The sequence below is a fragment of the Belonocnema kinseyi genome, chromosome 9 (assembly GCF_010883055.1).
Source record: "Belonocnema kinseyi isolate 2016_QV_RU_SX_M_011 chromosome 9, B_treatae_v1, whole genome shotgun sequence".
Classification (NCBI taxonomy): domain Eukaryota; kingdom Metazoa; phylum Arthropoda; class Insecta; order Hymenoptera; family Cynipidae; genus Belonocnema; species Belonocnema kinseyi.
In genome coordinates this window covers 96884531-96900171 of record NC_046665.1, presented here as the reverse complement: position 1 = coordinate 96900171, position 15641 = coordinate 96884531, and the positions used below count along the sequence as shown (strand labels likewise).

General features: G+C 23.5%; 1 protein-coding gene across 5 annotated transcripts in view; it reads right to left on the bottom strand.

Moving 5' to 3' along the window:
- The window catches only part of LOC117179356 (protein ECT2), a 93222-nt gene that overhangs the window by 7902 nt on the left and 69679 nt on the right, over positions 1-15641 (bottom strand). For 3 of the 5 annotated variants that reach the window (XM_033371054.1, XM_033371055.1, XM_033371056.1), the window contains one exon: positions 7015-7189. In XM_033371054.1, coding sequence (XP_033226945.1) covers positions 7015-7189 — 175 coding nt within the window. Of the gene's footprint in view, positions 1-7014; positions 7190-11169; positions 11263-15641 lie in introns of all 5 variants that reach the window. The other 2 variants (XM_033371052.1, XM_033371053.1) reach the window with 1 other exon arrangement.

Genomic DNA, 15641 nt, shown 5'->3' with positions numbered 1-15641 from the left:
AAGAGTTGAATTTTCTACCAAAAAATATGATTTCATCAAAATAGTAGAATTTTCAACCTCGAAAGATGCATTTTCAATCAAATGGTAGAATTTTCACACAAAAAAGATTAAAATTCAAAGAAAAAAAGTGTAATTTTCATCCAGAAAATTAATTTTTAACTTAGAAACATGTCTTATATCAAAATACGTATTTTCAAGCAGACGAATTAAACGAAAAAAAGAATTTTTAATAAAGTAATTGAATCTTCAACCAAATAGTTAAAATTTTAACTAAAAAGATTTTTTACTAACCCAAAATAAAATCGACAAAGTATTAGTTTAAAACATTCATTTTTCACAACAACTAATATTCAATCAGTTAAATTTAAAAAAAATTATTGCAAAAAGGCGAATTTTTAAACAAATAGTTAAATATTAAACTAAAAAGATGCATTTTCCACAAAAAGATTAATCTTATCACCAAAAATATGAATTTTTATCCAAATACATAAATAGAAATTATAAATCATAAATTTACACCAAAAAATAAAATAGTGAAACTTTCAGAGAAAAAAACGAGTTTTTATGAAAAGAACTGAATCATCAATCAAATAAATCAATTTTGATCGAAAAAAAAATATTTTGAACTAAAAAAGTTTACTTTTCAATAAAAAAGTTCATTTTCAACCTAGAAAGATGACTTTTCTATCAGAAGACAAATTTTCAAGCAGACGAATTAAACGAAAAAAACGCATTTTTAACTAAGTAGTTGAATCCTCAACCAAATAGGTGTATTTCAATAAAGAAAATTAATCTCAAAACAAATAGTTAAAATTTTAACTAAAAAGATTTTTTATTAACCAAAAATGAAATCGACAACTTTTTAATTTAAAAAATGAATTATTCACAACAACAAACTAATTTTCAAACAGTTAAATTACACACAAAAATGATCCGAAAAAAGGCGAATTATTAACCAAATACTTGAATCTTAAACGGAAAAAATATATTTTCAATAAAAAAGATTAATTTTCTAACAGAAAATATGAATTTTCAACTTATAATGGATAAATTTAAAACCAAAAATAAAATTTTAAAAACTAGTAGGAAGAAAACGAATTTTTATTCAAAGGAATGGAATCATTAATCAAATAAATTAATTTTGAACAATAATTAAATTATTTTTTGAACCAAAAATGGAATCCTCACATTTTTAGCTAAAGAAATAATTCAACAAAAAAAAGTTTCAATCAAATACATCAATTTTCAACAAAATTATTGAATTTTTAACCCGAAAAGATAAATTATCTACATAAACAGTTAAAATTTCAACCCGAAAATATGATTTTATTAAATTGTTTTTTTAACACATCTAAATTTACATAAAAATTGTTTAACTTCTCACCGAACAATTAAATTTGCATCCATAAATATCAATCTTCAAAAAGAAGTTAATTTTTTTACCGATATTTTATTTTTCTACCAAATTATTAAATTTTTAGGCTAAAAAATTAACTTTCTCCAAAATAGTTGAGTTTTCGATCAGAAAATATGAAATTTGAATTAAAATGATGAATGCTCAACAACAAAAAAATGATTTTTTTTAAGTAGTTAATTTTAAACCAAGAAGATGATTTCTCAACCAAAAAATATTTCAATTTGAAATGGAAAAAGGATAAATTCAACCAAAAAGGGCGAATTTTTAATAAAATAACAGAGTCCTTGACAAAAATAATTTGTAGCGAAACATTTTTAGCACTTTTAACCAAAAAAATGTTCATTTAGACAAAAAAACGAATTTTCAACGAAATACGTGATATTTCAAATAGAAAAAATATATATTTTTAATCAAAATGATCGTTTTTAAGACAAAAATGAAACAGTTACATTTCTAGTTAAAATTTTTTAACAAAACAATTAAATTTTCAAGTAAGGAGATGAATTTTCAACAAAAATAACTACATTTTTAACACATTTTTAACACTAACATAATCGAAAATTGTTAAAAGGTTATAAATTTTGTTCAACTTATAATGATTTTTATTTAAAAATAGCAATGTCCAAATAAAAACGCCATTATAACTTATAAAATTGTAAAAAATTATGAATCTTCTATAAAATCAAATAATTTTTTAATAAAAATATAAATTTCTAACAAAAACCACAAACGTAATTTGAAATTGTTCAAGCTTGTAAATTTGATTATTTTAAACGAAAGTCATTAGATTTAGTTTTAATGGTTTTTATTTAAAAATACGATTTCAGGTTAAACACACGAAAATAACCCAAAGTTATTCAATATTATAAGTATTCTTCGAAGTTTTAAATAATCAATTTCATGGGAAAATCTTCGATATTCTATATTTAAAACCACTAGCTTAACCTACATTGTAGAAACTAAATTAATCCTAAAGATGTTGAAAAATTGTGAACCCTCTTTAAAATATGATTTTTTTAATTAAAAATAAAAATTGCTGACGAAAAACACTAGCATAAGCCAAAATTGTTCAAAGATGCTAAATTGTGTTCAAATTAAAATGATTTTTGTTTAAAAAAAGACCAAATTTTTATGTAAAGCGCGACCGTAACAGAAAAATGTTGAAGAATTATGAATTTCTTTTGAAATTGAATGATTTTTATAAAACAATGTACATTTCCGACAATAAACACTAAAATAATCCGAAATTGTTTCATTGAAATCTAATGATTTATTATTAAAAATTCCTAAATTGTTCAAAAACTGCCAATCTTCTTTACAACCTATATTGAAAACCAGTAACTTAATCTAAACTGTATAAAACTTTTTTAACTTTTTTGAAATGTAATGATTCTTTACACAACTTTTTTTTTAGATAAAACAGTTTTTATTCTAACAATAAATAAACTTTATAACTCCTCAATTCGCAATGGTAAGTGTACTAAAAATTACAGATACTTACACCATACAGTATAAAATCCCAGAATCTTGCCCAGGCGTTAAGACAAAAATCGCATATAATATAAGTATTGTTAACAATAAGACAAACAGCAAAAGCGTGATTTTAATAATTAATTAACTTCTAATGATTATCTCTCACGCTCAAATTTTTTATTCTAAGTGTAAATTCTTTCAAAAATGTTAGTAAATATCAAAAGCAGGCGCTTCGGACTCGGTTGAGTAATTCAAAATACTGCCAATCGTAGCATCAATTTTTAAAATATTAGAAAAATAGTGTCATGCAATTTTTTAAATATTACATCTAGAGATTAACTATAACAATATACATCTCCCATAAAATCGAGTGAAATCCTTTCGAATCTTTTAAAAACCCTGAAAGTTTTGAAATCCTGTAAGAAAAAATAAAATATGAGCTCGTCTGACATTCCTGAGAAACTCATCAATATTTTTAAATCCTTTGAAATCTTACAATTTCTTTTGAAATCCTATAAATGCTCTAAATCTGGTAAAAGTTTTTGAAATTTCTGAAATCCATAGAATTTCATATATTCTCTAAAACTCATTTTCTGGTTCTCAGGGTGGCCGTTTTAATCGACTAAATAAATTTCCGCTTTTTCCCGGTACGCAAACATTTTTCACGATCAATGAAATTTAAAAAATGGAACACTAAAGCTAAAAAAAATTCCACTTGAGTTAATAAAAACTAAGCTGCAAATGAAAGCACTCAAAGTGGAACTCTTAAATTTTGAATTTTTAAAATTGAAATTTAAAAGTTTTGAATTAACATTTTTTTAATTCAAATGCACAATAATTTACGCGTGTAAAATTGAAGGAATTTTAAACTAGAAACATCAAATATTGAAAAATTGACAAAATTTTAACTCAACACTTCTTAAATTAGAAATTCAATTATTTTCTTTTTAAATAGTTTAAACATCCTTGGAAAGTTTTATTTCAAAATCTTGAGAAATCTAGAAGTTGTTTTAAATTTGTTTCAAATGTAAAATTATTTTGGAAATTATTTCAGAACTTCTAAATATCTATCAAAATGAATTGAATTTCTTCTACTAGCGAGGAATTTACGAAAATATTAAAATCATTTTAAAAAATTTCAAGAAGTGTAAATATTAACGTGAATTTTCCAGATTCATTTTTTACAATTTTGGAAATCTTTTTAAAAAATTTTCATAAAATTAATTTTCCAAAATAAAATGTCATTTTCAATTTTCCTAGGAATCTTAAGAATTTTTCTAATTCTTTTGAAGCCTTTCATCATAATTCTAAAAAAGCTTCTAAATATAAATGTACATTGAATTTTTTCAAATAGAAAAATAAAAATTGTATCCTAAAATAGTTTACAATCTTGTGAATTATTTTAAAATTGTTATAATCTCTTAAAATTGCTTTAAAAATTTTGAAATCCTGAAATATTTTGAAATTTCGATTTTCCAGATGGCGGGTACGTTATTTTCGCAAACCTTTTTCACGGCCAATGAAATTTAAAACATCAAACTATATTCTAAACATTTTCCCATTCAGAGCAATAAACAATAAACAAAAAATTAAAGCATTCAAAGTGAAACCCTTGAATTTCAAACTTTTAAAATTAAAGTTTAAAAGTTCAAAAAATATAAATCCACTTTAACATTTTCAATGGACTAAATTAGTAATTTTAAGGTAGACACATTAAAAATTGAAAAATAATGTTTTTAACTTAAGAGTTGTTAAATTAATTTTATTTTAAATAGTCTAAGCATCCTTTGAAAGCTTTAAAAATGTATTTCAAAATCTTGAAAAATCTAGAAGTATTTTAAAATTTTTCCAAATTCAAAATAATTTTTGAATTTTTTTCCGGAACTTTTAAATATATTTCAAAATAAATTGAATTTTTTTTATAACTTGTCGAAAATTCTGCAAATTAAAAAAAATAAATTTGAATTTATAAATAACAACAGAACACTTCTTATTCGTAAAAATATTAGAGTAATTTTAAGAGATATTTAGAAGTTCTAAAAAGATTCGAATTAAATTTAAAACTTGAAATAATTTCAAATTTAAAAAAAAATGGATTTTTGCAGATTTCAAATAAAAAATTTAGAATTTCTTTAAGAATTGTGAAAGACTTTAAAAGAATAAAAAATTTTCTAAAGATTCTTAGGAAAATTGAAAATGATTTTTCACTTTGAAAAATTGTGGAAGATTTTAAGGATTTTTTTTTTAATTTGCAGGATTTTCAAAAATTGTAGGAAAATTTCGATTAATTTAAAAATATATTTAGAAGTTCTTGAAAAAATGTTAACACACTTCGTTTAAATCACTTAAAATAATTTCAAGTTTTTAATTAATTTTGAATCTTTTCAAAACTTCTTATCTCTTAAAATTACTCAAATTTTTTCTACAAATAATAAGTGTTCGATTGTAATTATGCATCAAAATTTAACAATTTCAGTTATAAATTACACACTTTTTAAATAGAACAATTAAAATTGTAACGCTAAAAGATTCAAAGTTCTTCGAAAATCTAAAGATTCAAAGCTTTCTATGTAAAAAAAATCAGTTTCAAATTGTTTTCTTTTAAATATTTGTTTTCAATTTGCTCGTCTTAAATGACCATTGAAATATTGCTAAATATGAAATACTTATTCTGTTTCTACATTAAGAAATTTCAAATTAAATGGAATAAAAATTAAATCATTTAGACTCACAATATTTTAAATTGAATAAAAACCTTTAATTATTACTATATTATGATGGATTTATTTTTAAATTGAACATAGTAAAATGCACGTTTACATTTTTTAATAGCTGAAAAAGTGAATAGAAATAATATATTAATAAATTTATTTATTAAATTTAATATAAATAAATAATATAAAGGAATACCTGAAACTCTGAAGTAAAAATATATTATTGATAAATCATGAAAATTTTTATTTAAAAATAAAATTATCGGAATAAATGATATATTAATTTCAATTCTTATCAAAACTTTCGGATTGAAACAGTTACAATGTAGAAATTTTCAAATTTTGATCGGATCTAGAATTGTTTGGTTAAATTAATTATTGTTCAGATTACTAGAAAAATAATTTATTTATTTATATTTACAGTTGATGAAATAAAACTGTTTTTGATCAAACATTTTTAATTTCAAATACTTTTAATTTTTAATTGTTTAAATCCTCAAAACTGCACTTTAATTATTTTAAAAACTGTTAAAATCGATCTTGGGCAGATTTTTCTTTTGAAAATTCGCGGTTTCCCAGTCCGGTGGCTATCCTGTTTTTCATTTTAAAAATCTTCGATTTTTAAAACTTCTAATTTTTAATTGTTTTAACCTTTAAAACTGCATTTTAAAATTCTTTAAATTAAAATATATGTTTAAAAATTAAAAATCTAAAATGGATGATTTTTTAAGTGATTTTCGAATTAAGCATTCTCAACTAAATGATATAATAATGTATAAAAAACACAATTTAGGAAATTATTTAAAAACGGTTGAAATCAAAGTTGGACAAAATTTTCTCTCGAAAAATGTTGTGAAATTCCCGGTCAAATAATAAATCCACTTCTTTGAAATTCCATAAAATACTAAATACTTAAATACTAAAATTACTCGAAAGTTTAGAATCGTGAAGGTCTGATAAAATTCCCACAAATATCCTAAAATAGTTTAAAATCTTGTGAATTATCTTAAAATTGTTGAAAAATTGTTGACATCCTAAAATCTTTTGAAATTCCGATTTTCGAGATGGCAGATTTAACTTTAACCAACCACCCAAAAAGTTTAAAAATATCTTTAAAAGGAATGCAAAAAATTATTAACAATTTAAAAAAATAGCAACACTAAAAAAAATTCAAAAAAGTGTAAATAGTAGCATGAGTCCGAGGCCTGCCAAGGCAACTGTGGTTTATAAATATAAAAAAAAGCTAAAGCGATTAATCATATTCTTGGAATTTAATTCCAATTTCTTAAATTTAAATAATCTCAAACGATTATTACTCGTCATAATACACTTTGAATATTCTTTAGAAATGTAGGAAAAAATTCCCGAGAATATAAATGTATAAATTGTTGAAAAAGAGTATTAACTAACATTAATATTGTTGCAACTCGCCAGTCTCATTTGTGCGAGTTGTTGACTGGTAGGTGTAAGGCTGTGTGTCGATCCAAAAGGTGACATCATCGTTGACATCGCTCTCTTCAATTTACTCGGCGTTTTATTGAAACTGAAAGCTCGTCCGACTTTCATTTTCGTACTTGATGCGAACCTGGAGAAATAATTCACGAAATTATTCTACCAAAACAATCTACCAAAATTGTAGAAAATTGTCACGACAAAACTTTTCTTCCTCCCTCAACATTCAAAGACGAATCAAAAAGATTTAGAGATTTGATTAATAAAAATTTTCCAGTGACCAGAAATGAGGTTCTAAAACAAAATACTCTTCTCTACTTAATTAAGATACTGGGAGAAGAAAAGTTATTCACAACAGATAAGGATTTCGCAAAAAAAAAACAACCACAAACATGCAATTACGGTTGAATCTCAGGGGTTGACTACTCGACTTTTTAGTCTACAACACATTTCCGAAAAATTTTCACAAAAATATCAAAGATTTCAAAAATATTTCAAAAGGATTTTAAAAGATTTCATGGAGGCTTGTAGACCAGAATTCAAAAGTAATCAGACCCTGGATTTAATTATAATTTTAAAAGAAAAATTAGTTTTTCAAAATAAGAAAAGTTTCAAATGTGCAAAAGCGAAATTATAAAAAAAAATGGTCACGCACATTTGCAAGGAATATGTCCCAAATATTTAGTTTCTTCTTTCCTTTTATTAATTTCAGACTTCACATCGCAAAATTCTCTAAAAAATAGGGAAATAGGGAAAACTTACAAATTTTAATCGAAATAAATTGCATTTTCGAAAAAAATAATTAGATTTTTAAACAAAAAAAGATTAATCTTCTACCAGAAAATATATTTTAGAAAACATTTGACTTTTGAATCCGAAAAGATGAATCTTTAACAAAAAAGCATTGGCTTTTGCTTGATATTTAATATTTTTGGTTCGAAAATTCGATAATTTAGTTGAAAATTCATTTTTGTTAGCAGAAAATTCAATTAATATGATAAAAATGATTCATTTTGTTAAAAATGCAACTATTGTGTTAAAAAGTTCTCCTCTTTGGGTGAAAAATTTATCTTTTTTGTTTGAAAACTGAACTTTTTGTTTAAATTTTCCCTTTTCTTTGAAAGAATTCGTATTTCTGGCTTGAAGACTAAAATATTTGGTTGAAAATGCATCTGTTAGTTAAAATTTTTTTGGTGAAAAGGTAACTATGTATTTTGTTAAAAAAATCATCTCTCTTGTTTAAAAATGAACTTTTTTGACGGAGATTCATATTTTTGAATTTAAAATGCAACTGTTTAATTTAAAATTGAATTATTTTGTTGAAATTTTAATTATTTTGTTAAAAATTTAACTATTTTTGAAACCCATTTAGTACTCAGTTATTTTCAACAAAAATTTTTTAACTAAAAGTTGTATTTCGGACCAAATATTTAAATCTTCAAGACAAAAAAGACGATTCTTTAGAAGACAGGTGGAATTTTAACCAAGTAGTTGAGTCTTAAAAAAATGGTCGAATTTTCAAACAAAAAGATTAAACTTTACCCAAAAAACGCTGCATTTTTTAAAAGACAGTTGAATATTCAATTTAAAAGGACCAATTTTCATCAAAAATGTTAAAATTTCGACCCAAAAAGAATCTTTTCAAAAAATAGTTAAATTTTTAACAAAATAATTAAACTTTCAATAAACTAATTGAGTTTTTAATTTAACAGTTAATTTTTAACCAATTATTTAAATCTTAAAGCCATAAATACGAATTCTTTCAAAGAAAGATGAATTTTTAACCAAAAACAGTTGCATTTTCAATGAAAGAGTTGAATTTTCAAGCCAAAAATATACATTTTTGAGAAGACTGTTCAATTTTCGATTTGAAAGGACGAATTTACAACAAAAATTCGTTATTCTCGACACAAAAAGGAGAAATTTTTAACATAATAGTTAAATTTTCAACAAAATACTTGAAGTTTAAACCAAATAGTTGAATTTTAAAACAAATTTCCAAACAAAAACAATAAACTTTAACCAAAATAATTAAACTAACAGGTGCATTTTTAACCAAATATAAAAATCTTCAATCCAGAAATATGAATTCTTTCAAAGAAAACTCAATTTTAAACTAAATATTTCAATTTTCAAATAAATGGTCGGATTTTCAAACAAAAAAATTAAACTTTAACCAAAAAAACGTTGCATTTTTGGTTAAATAGTTCAATTTTCAAGCCAAAAAGATTTCATTTTGAAAAGACAGAAAAATATTCTGTAGTTGAATTTGTAACTAAATGATTAATTTTTAGCATAATAGATGAATTTTCAAATCGAAACAATTAATTTTCAACTAAATTATTTAATTTTCAAACCAAAAATATTAAATATCAACCGAAAACTACTTAAACAAATATATCAATAAGTAAAAAAGACGAAACATTCAGAAGACAGATGAATGTTTAAAAGACTAAAATTTTCAAGTTTGATTTTCAAATTTATAAATGCATTTTTGAGAAGACAAATGAACTTTTAATTTAAAAGGACGAATTTTCGTCAAAAAAGTTAAACTTTCGATCCAAAAAGAAGAACTTTTTTGACAAACAGTTAAATTTGTAACCAAACAATTACATTTTCAACCAAAGATTGTAATCTTAAACTGATAAAATTAATTTTGTACCAAAATAATATGTATCATCAATGTGAAATGTATTAGCTCAATTTTCAATGAAAAACGATCAATTTTCAACAAAAAATGGAAGTCAAATTTTTAATAAAAAATTAGATATTCCACACGAAAAAAACAACAACGAATTTTCAACAAAACAGTTAAATTCGCAACCAATAAAATGAAATTTTAAGAAAGTAGTTTAACTTTCAATAAAAAACATGAATTCTAAACGAAAAATGTAATAATTCAACTTTTAAGTAATAACGATCAATTTTCAACCCAAAAATGGAATTCAAATATTTAGTAGAATAAATGATTTCATTTTCTAATAAAATTGAACGATTTTTTAATAAAAATAATTACATTTTCAAGCAATAAATTAAAGGTTTAAGAAAGTAGTTCAACTCACGACCGAGTAGTTGAATTTTCCACACAAAAAAATTTGTTCTGAACAAAACAGTCTAAACCTGAACAAAATAAATAAATTTTCAAACATATATTTTTTAACCGAAAGAGATGATTTCTGAACAAAAATCACAATAGTAGACTTTTTAATAAAAAAGCATTAATATTAAAAAAAAAATAGTTGGGTTTTCTTATTGAGCTCTAATAATTCATTTCGCATTTAAACGAAAAAAATACGAGAAAAGGGAAAGATTCTTAATCCTTAAAGGGCATACTGGGTATAAAACACCCAGCGATTTATTTGCGCTTTAAAAAATCGTACCAAATTCAAGAAAATGGAAGATATGCCGCCAGATTAACAAATGACATGAAAACCTATTTTTCTATGTCAATTTCACATAATTTTGATTTTTATAATTTTTATACGCAGTTTAAGATCAATAAAATCGTTTAATCGCGCGAAGTACAGTGTTTCATTTTTCATTGAATTGAAGCTTTTATTTTTTAGAATAAATACCTTCTTTGGAACAAACACTATAAGACTAATTTTATTTTTGAAGCGCCGTATCTCGGAAGTATTCAAGTAAAAATTAAAAAGTTATGAATTTTAGAGTGAAAGAAGTCATTTTTAGTTTTTTTTCGAAAAATGATTTTTTAACTACATTAAATTTCAAAAACTGTAATTAAACCTTTTTCTCCTTAAACTATATAGATTAAACATCATTAATTGATTTTCTTGTAAAAAAAGTATCCAATACCGTCGGGACATCATACGTTTGAATACCCTTGGGTACCAAACACCCAGTATGCTCTTTATGTAATTTTACGAAAATGTGCCCTTTAAGGGTTAAAAACAGGGAAAAGGGGGGAATAGGGGAAGGAGTGTGAAGTCTGTAATTTATAAAAGAAGTATATAATTTGAAAAAAGAAAAAATTGAATAACTTCAACTGGTTATAAAATAACCCAAAATTCGATTAATTAAGAATTCTAAAAAGCTTTTGGAAGGGTAGAGAAGCGATTAAATAAATAAAAAGAGCCTCGTGCAAAAACTGACGGTAATGGGACATGCAACGTGGTTTCACACATGCTATTGAGTAGGAACACATACGGGTCCATATAATCCAGGTAAAAATTATGAAATAGGCTCCTGTAACCAAACGGATTGTTGCCCCATTATTCTTCTATTTACATGCAAGAATGAAGTAAAAGAAAGTGGATGCAGGCCTCACAGTCTCTATCAGATCAAATATAAGGACCAAAGGGTACTTTTTCTCACGCTCATAGGGTACTTTTTTCGCGCTCAAAGGGACAAAAATTCAGAATAAATTCAGGAAATTTCAGAAAAATTCAATTTACATTCCAAAGAATTTAAATTCAAAAAAAAATTTTTAAATAAAAAAATTCCATTTATTACCGTAAAACTGGAGTGAATTTAGGGGAATTTAGGATAAAAGAGAAGAATTTGAAAAAATTCATAAAAAATAGTGAATTAGAAAAATCAAATGAATTTAAAACAATTTGAAAAAAGTTCGTTGAATTCAGAAACTTTGAAATAAGCTTAGAAAAATCCAAGGGAATTCAAAAAATTGGATGAAATGCCTAAGAATTCAAGGTCAGGATGAATTAAATAAAAATTTTTAAAAATTAAAAAAAAAATCACTGAATTAAGCAGAATTGAGTGAATTCAGAGGGATTCAAGTAAATGAACAAATTTTCACGAGAATTCTAAAGAATTTAAAGGAATTCAATAGAAATAAATTGGAATAATTCTAAGAATCGACAAAAATTGGATTGATTACAGTAAGCTTTGAGTGAATTTAGACATATTTAAAATAAATGAGAAGAATTAGGTCAAATTCATCAAAAATCAATCTGAATTTAAAAAGCAATCGAGTGAATTGAGAAGAATTCAAAAGAATTAAAAAGAATTTAGGATAAATTAATAAGAATTCAGGCCGAATTCCAAATGAATTGCAAAAAATACTTGAAAATTTCTTCAAATCTTCGAAATCCTACGAAATCCCTCAATTCTCTTGAATAAATTCTTTGAAATCCATTAAAATATTAAAATCCTTTAAAATACACTAAAATATTTGATTCCTTGAAAGCCTGCAAACTACTAAAATAAATCAAAAATTTCTGGGAATCTTTTAAATTTTCCTAAAATATTTCGAATCCTTGGATATCTTTTGAAAGCCCTTAAAACTTTTGAAATCCCTTGAAAACGCTTGGGAATCTTTTAAAGAACCTTCAAGTATTTAAAGTCCTTTTAAATCGCATTAAATTAATGAAATAAATACAATATTTCTTTATACTCCTTTAAAAATTTTTAAAGCTCTTGAAAATTCCAAGGAATTTGAAAAAAATACGTTAAAATATTTCAAATCCTTTGACCATTTTATCAATTTATCCTCAGGATCAATTAAATTCAAATGAAGCTGAATTGAAAAAGCAATTGCGTAAATTTAAAACAATTCAAAAAAATGGAAATATTAATTGAATTGGGTAAAATTGAGTGAATTTAGAAGAATTCAGACGAATTTAAAAGAATTTAGGATAAATTAATAAGAATTAAAAGCCTTGGAAATCCCTATAAATTGTTTAAGTCTCTTGAAAATGCTTTTGAATCTTTTAAAATACACTAAAATATTTCAGTCTTTGAAAGCCTTCAAACTACGGAAATAAATAAATAATGGCTCGAAACCTTTCAAATTTTCCTTCAAGTATTTAAAATTTTTTAAATCCCATTAAATTAATGAAATCAATAAAAAATTTCTTTGTAGTATTTTAAAATAAACTAAATGATTTAAAATCCTTTAAACTCCTTACAAATATTTTAAAGATCTTGAAAATGCCCAGGAATTTGACCAAAAAAATACTTTAAAATATTTGTAATCCTCTGGTCATTTTATCAATCGAACCTCAGGATCAATTAAATTATAACTTTTCAAAATAAAAAAATTAATAAATCCACTGAATTAAGTAGAATAGAGTAAATTTAAAGAAATTCAAGTGAAATCGTAAAATAAAGAGAATTAATAAGTATTCAGGGTGAATTCAAAATCTCTTATATCATTAAAACCCTAAAAAATACCTCACTTCTCATGAATAAATTCTTTGAAATCCACTAAATAATTATAAAATCCCGTGAAATTCTATGATATTTTCCGAAATCATGGCTAATTTATTAAAATACATTAAGAGTTTTATAATAAATCCCTTAAAATCATTGAAATCCTCGACAATCTGATAAAATAACGTGAAATCTTTTAAAATACTTTAAAACCTTTAAACTTTTTAGATCTTTAAAGCCTTGGAAGTTTTAAAAATACGCTCGAAACTTTCAAATTCCTTCAAATTATTGAAATTTATTTAGAATTTCTCGGAATCTGTATAAATAACATGAAATATTTCAGACTTCAAGATAATTTAAAACCAGTCATAGACCTGAGATGAATTGTGATTAACCCACGAATTAACTTATTGAATGAAAAGAGATAAATATCCAGGTAATATGATGAAATTTTTACCAAAAGATGAATTTTTAATAAAGTAGTTAAAATTTTGAACAATTAATTGAATTTTCAAACAAAAAATATCGATTTCTGAAAAAAGAGGTAATATAGCTCGATTTTCAGTTAAACAACTTAATTTAAAAAAAAAAAAAATATTTTTCAACCAAAGAGATGAATTTTCAACTAAAATGAAAAACCTCTATCAAAAAAAAGTATCAGTTAAATTAAAACCTTTAAAAATTAAAAAAAAATCCACTGAACTAAATAGAATAAAGGTAGAGAAATACAAGTGAATTAAAAAAATTCCAAAGAATTTAATAGAATTTAGCGTTTGGATTCAAAAGAATCCAAATAAATTAGCAACAATTCTGAAGATCGACAAAAATTTAATTGATTACAATAAGTTGAGTGAATTTAGACAAATTAAAAAGAAATGAGAAGAATTAGATCAAACTCGTCAAAAATTAAGCTGAATTAAAAAAAAAAGTGAATTGAAAACAATAAAAAAAATATGGAAATATTAATTAAAGTGGGTAGAATTATGTGAATTTAAAAGATTTTAGGATAAATTAATAAAAAGTCAGACCGAATTCTAAATGAATTGCAAAAAATGTTTGAAACTCTTTTCAAATCTTCGAAACTGTACGAAATATCTCATGTCTAGTAAAACATTCTTTAAACTCCATTAAAACATTATAATTATTAAAACCCCTACAAATCCCTTGAAATTGTTTTAATTTCTTGAAAATGCTTTAGAATCTTTTAAAATACACTAAAATATTTCAATCTTTGAAAGCCTTCAAACTACTGAAAGAAATTTTTTTTCTTAATTCTGGGAATCTTTAAAATTCCTAAAATATTTAGAATCCTTTGATAACTTTTGAATTCAAAAGGATTCAAGTAAATTAACAACATTAAGAGAATTCTATAAAATTTAAAAGAATTCAGGGTGAATTTCAAACAAAAATTTTAATCTTTTCAAATCTTTGGAACCCTACTAATTTCTAACACAAGTAGTAAAAGAAATCAAATGAATTACAACAATTCTAAGAATCGGCAAAAATTTCATTGATTACAAGAAATTTTGAGTGAATTTAGAAAAATAAAAAATAAATTAAAATAATTATATTAAATTCATCAAAAATCAAGCTGAATTTAAAAATCAATCAAGTGAATTTAAAATAATTCAAAATTAAGGAAAATTAATTTAATTAGGCAGAATTGAGAGAATTTAGAAAAGTTTAAAAGATTTAAGATCCATTAATAAGAATCCAGGGTGAATTACAAATGAATTGCAAAAATATTTTAAAATCTTATGAAAAATTCTTCAAAATCCATTAAAATACAAAAATTCATTTAAAATGATTAAAAACCCTTAGAAATCCCTTGAAATTGTTTAAACATCTGATTTAAATAAATAAAAAAATAAATACTGAAATAAAAATACAAAAATAAAATAAATATAAGAATAATGGAATAAATAAAAAATTCCTGAGTACCTTTCAAATTTTATTTTATAAATTTATTTTATAAATATAAAAATAATGGAATGAATAAAAAATTTCTGGGAACCTTTCAAATTTTCCTACAATATTTCAAATCCCTTGATATCTTTTGAAAGCCCTTGAAAAAATACGTTAAAATATGTTACATTTTTTGGTCTCTAAAATCTGCAGAATGCCTTAAAATTATTGAAATCTATTAAAAAATTCTTTGCAATCTTTTAAAATAACCGAAGTTATTTTAAATCCTTTAAACTCCTTTAAACATTAAAAAATTTTTTTTAAATCCACTGAATTAAGTAGAATAGAGTAAATTTTGAGGTATTCGAGTGTATTAAAACAATTAAAGTGAATTCATAAAATTAAAGATAATTAATCAAATTCAAGAGAATTCCAAAGAATTTAACATAAATTACGAGGGTAGTTCAATAAGTCCTTAGAATGACCAACAGATGGCGCGCGAATCGCTCCAAATCATCTGTTTTCAGTCAGCACCACTCCCGACTAGA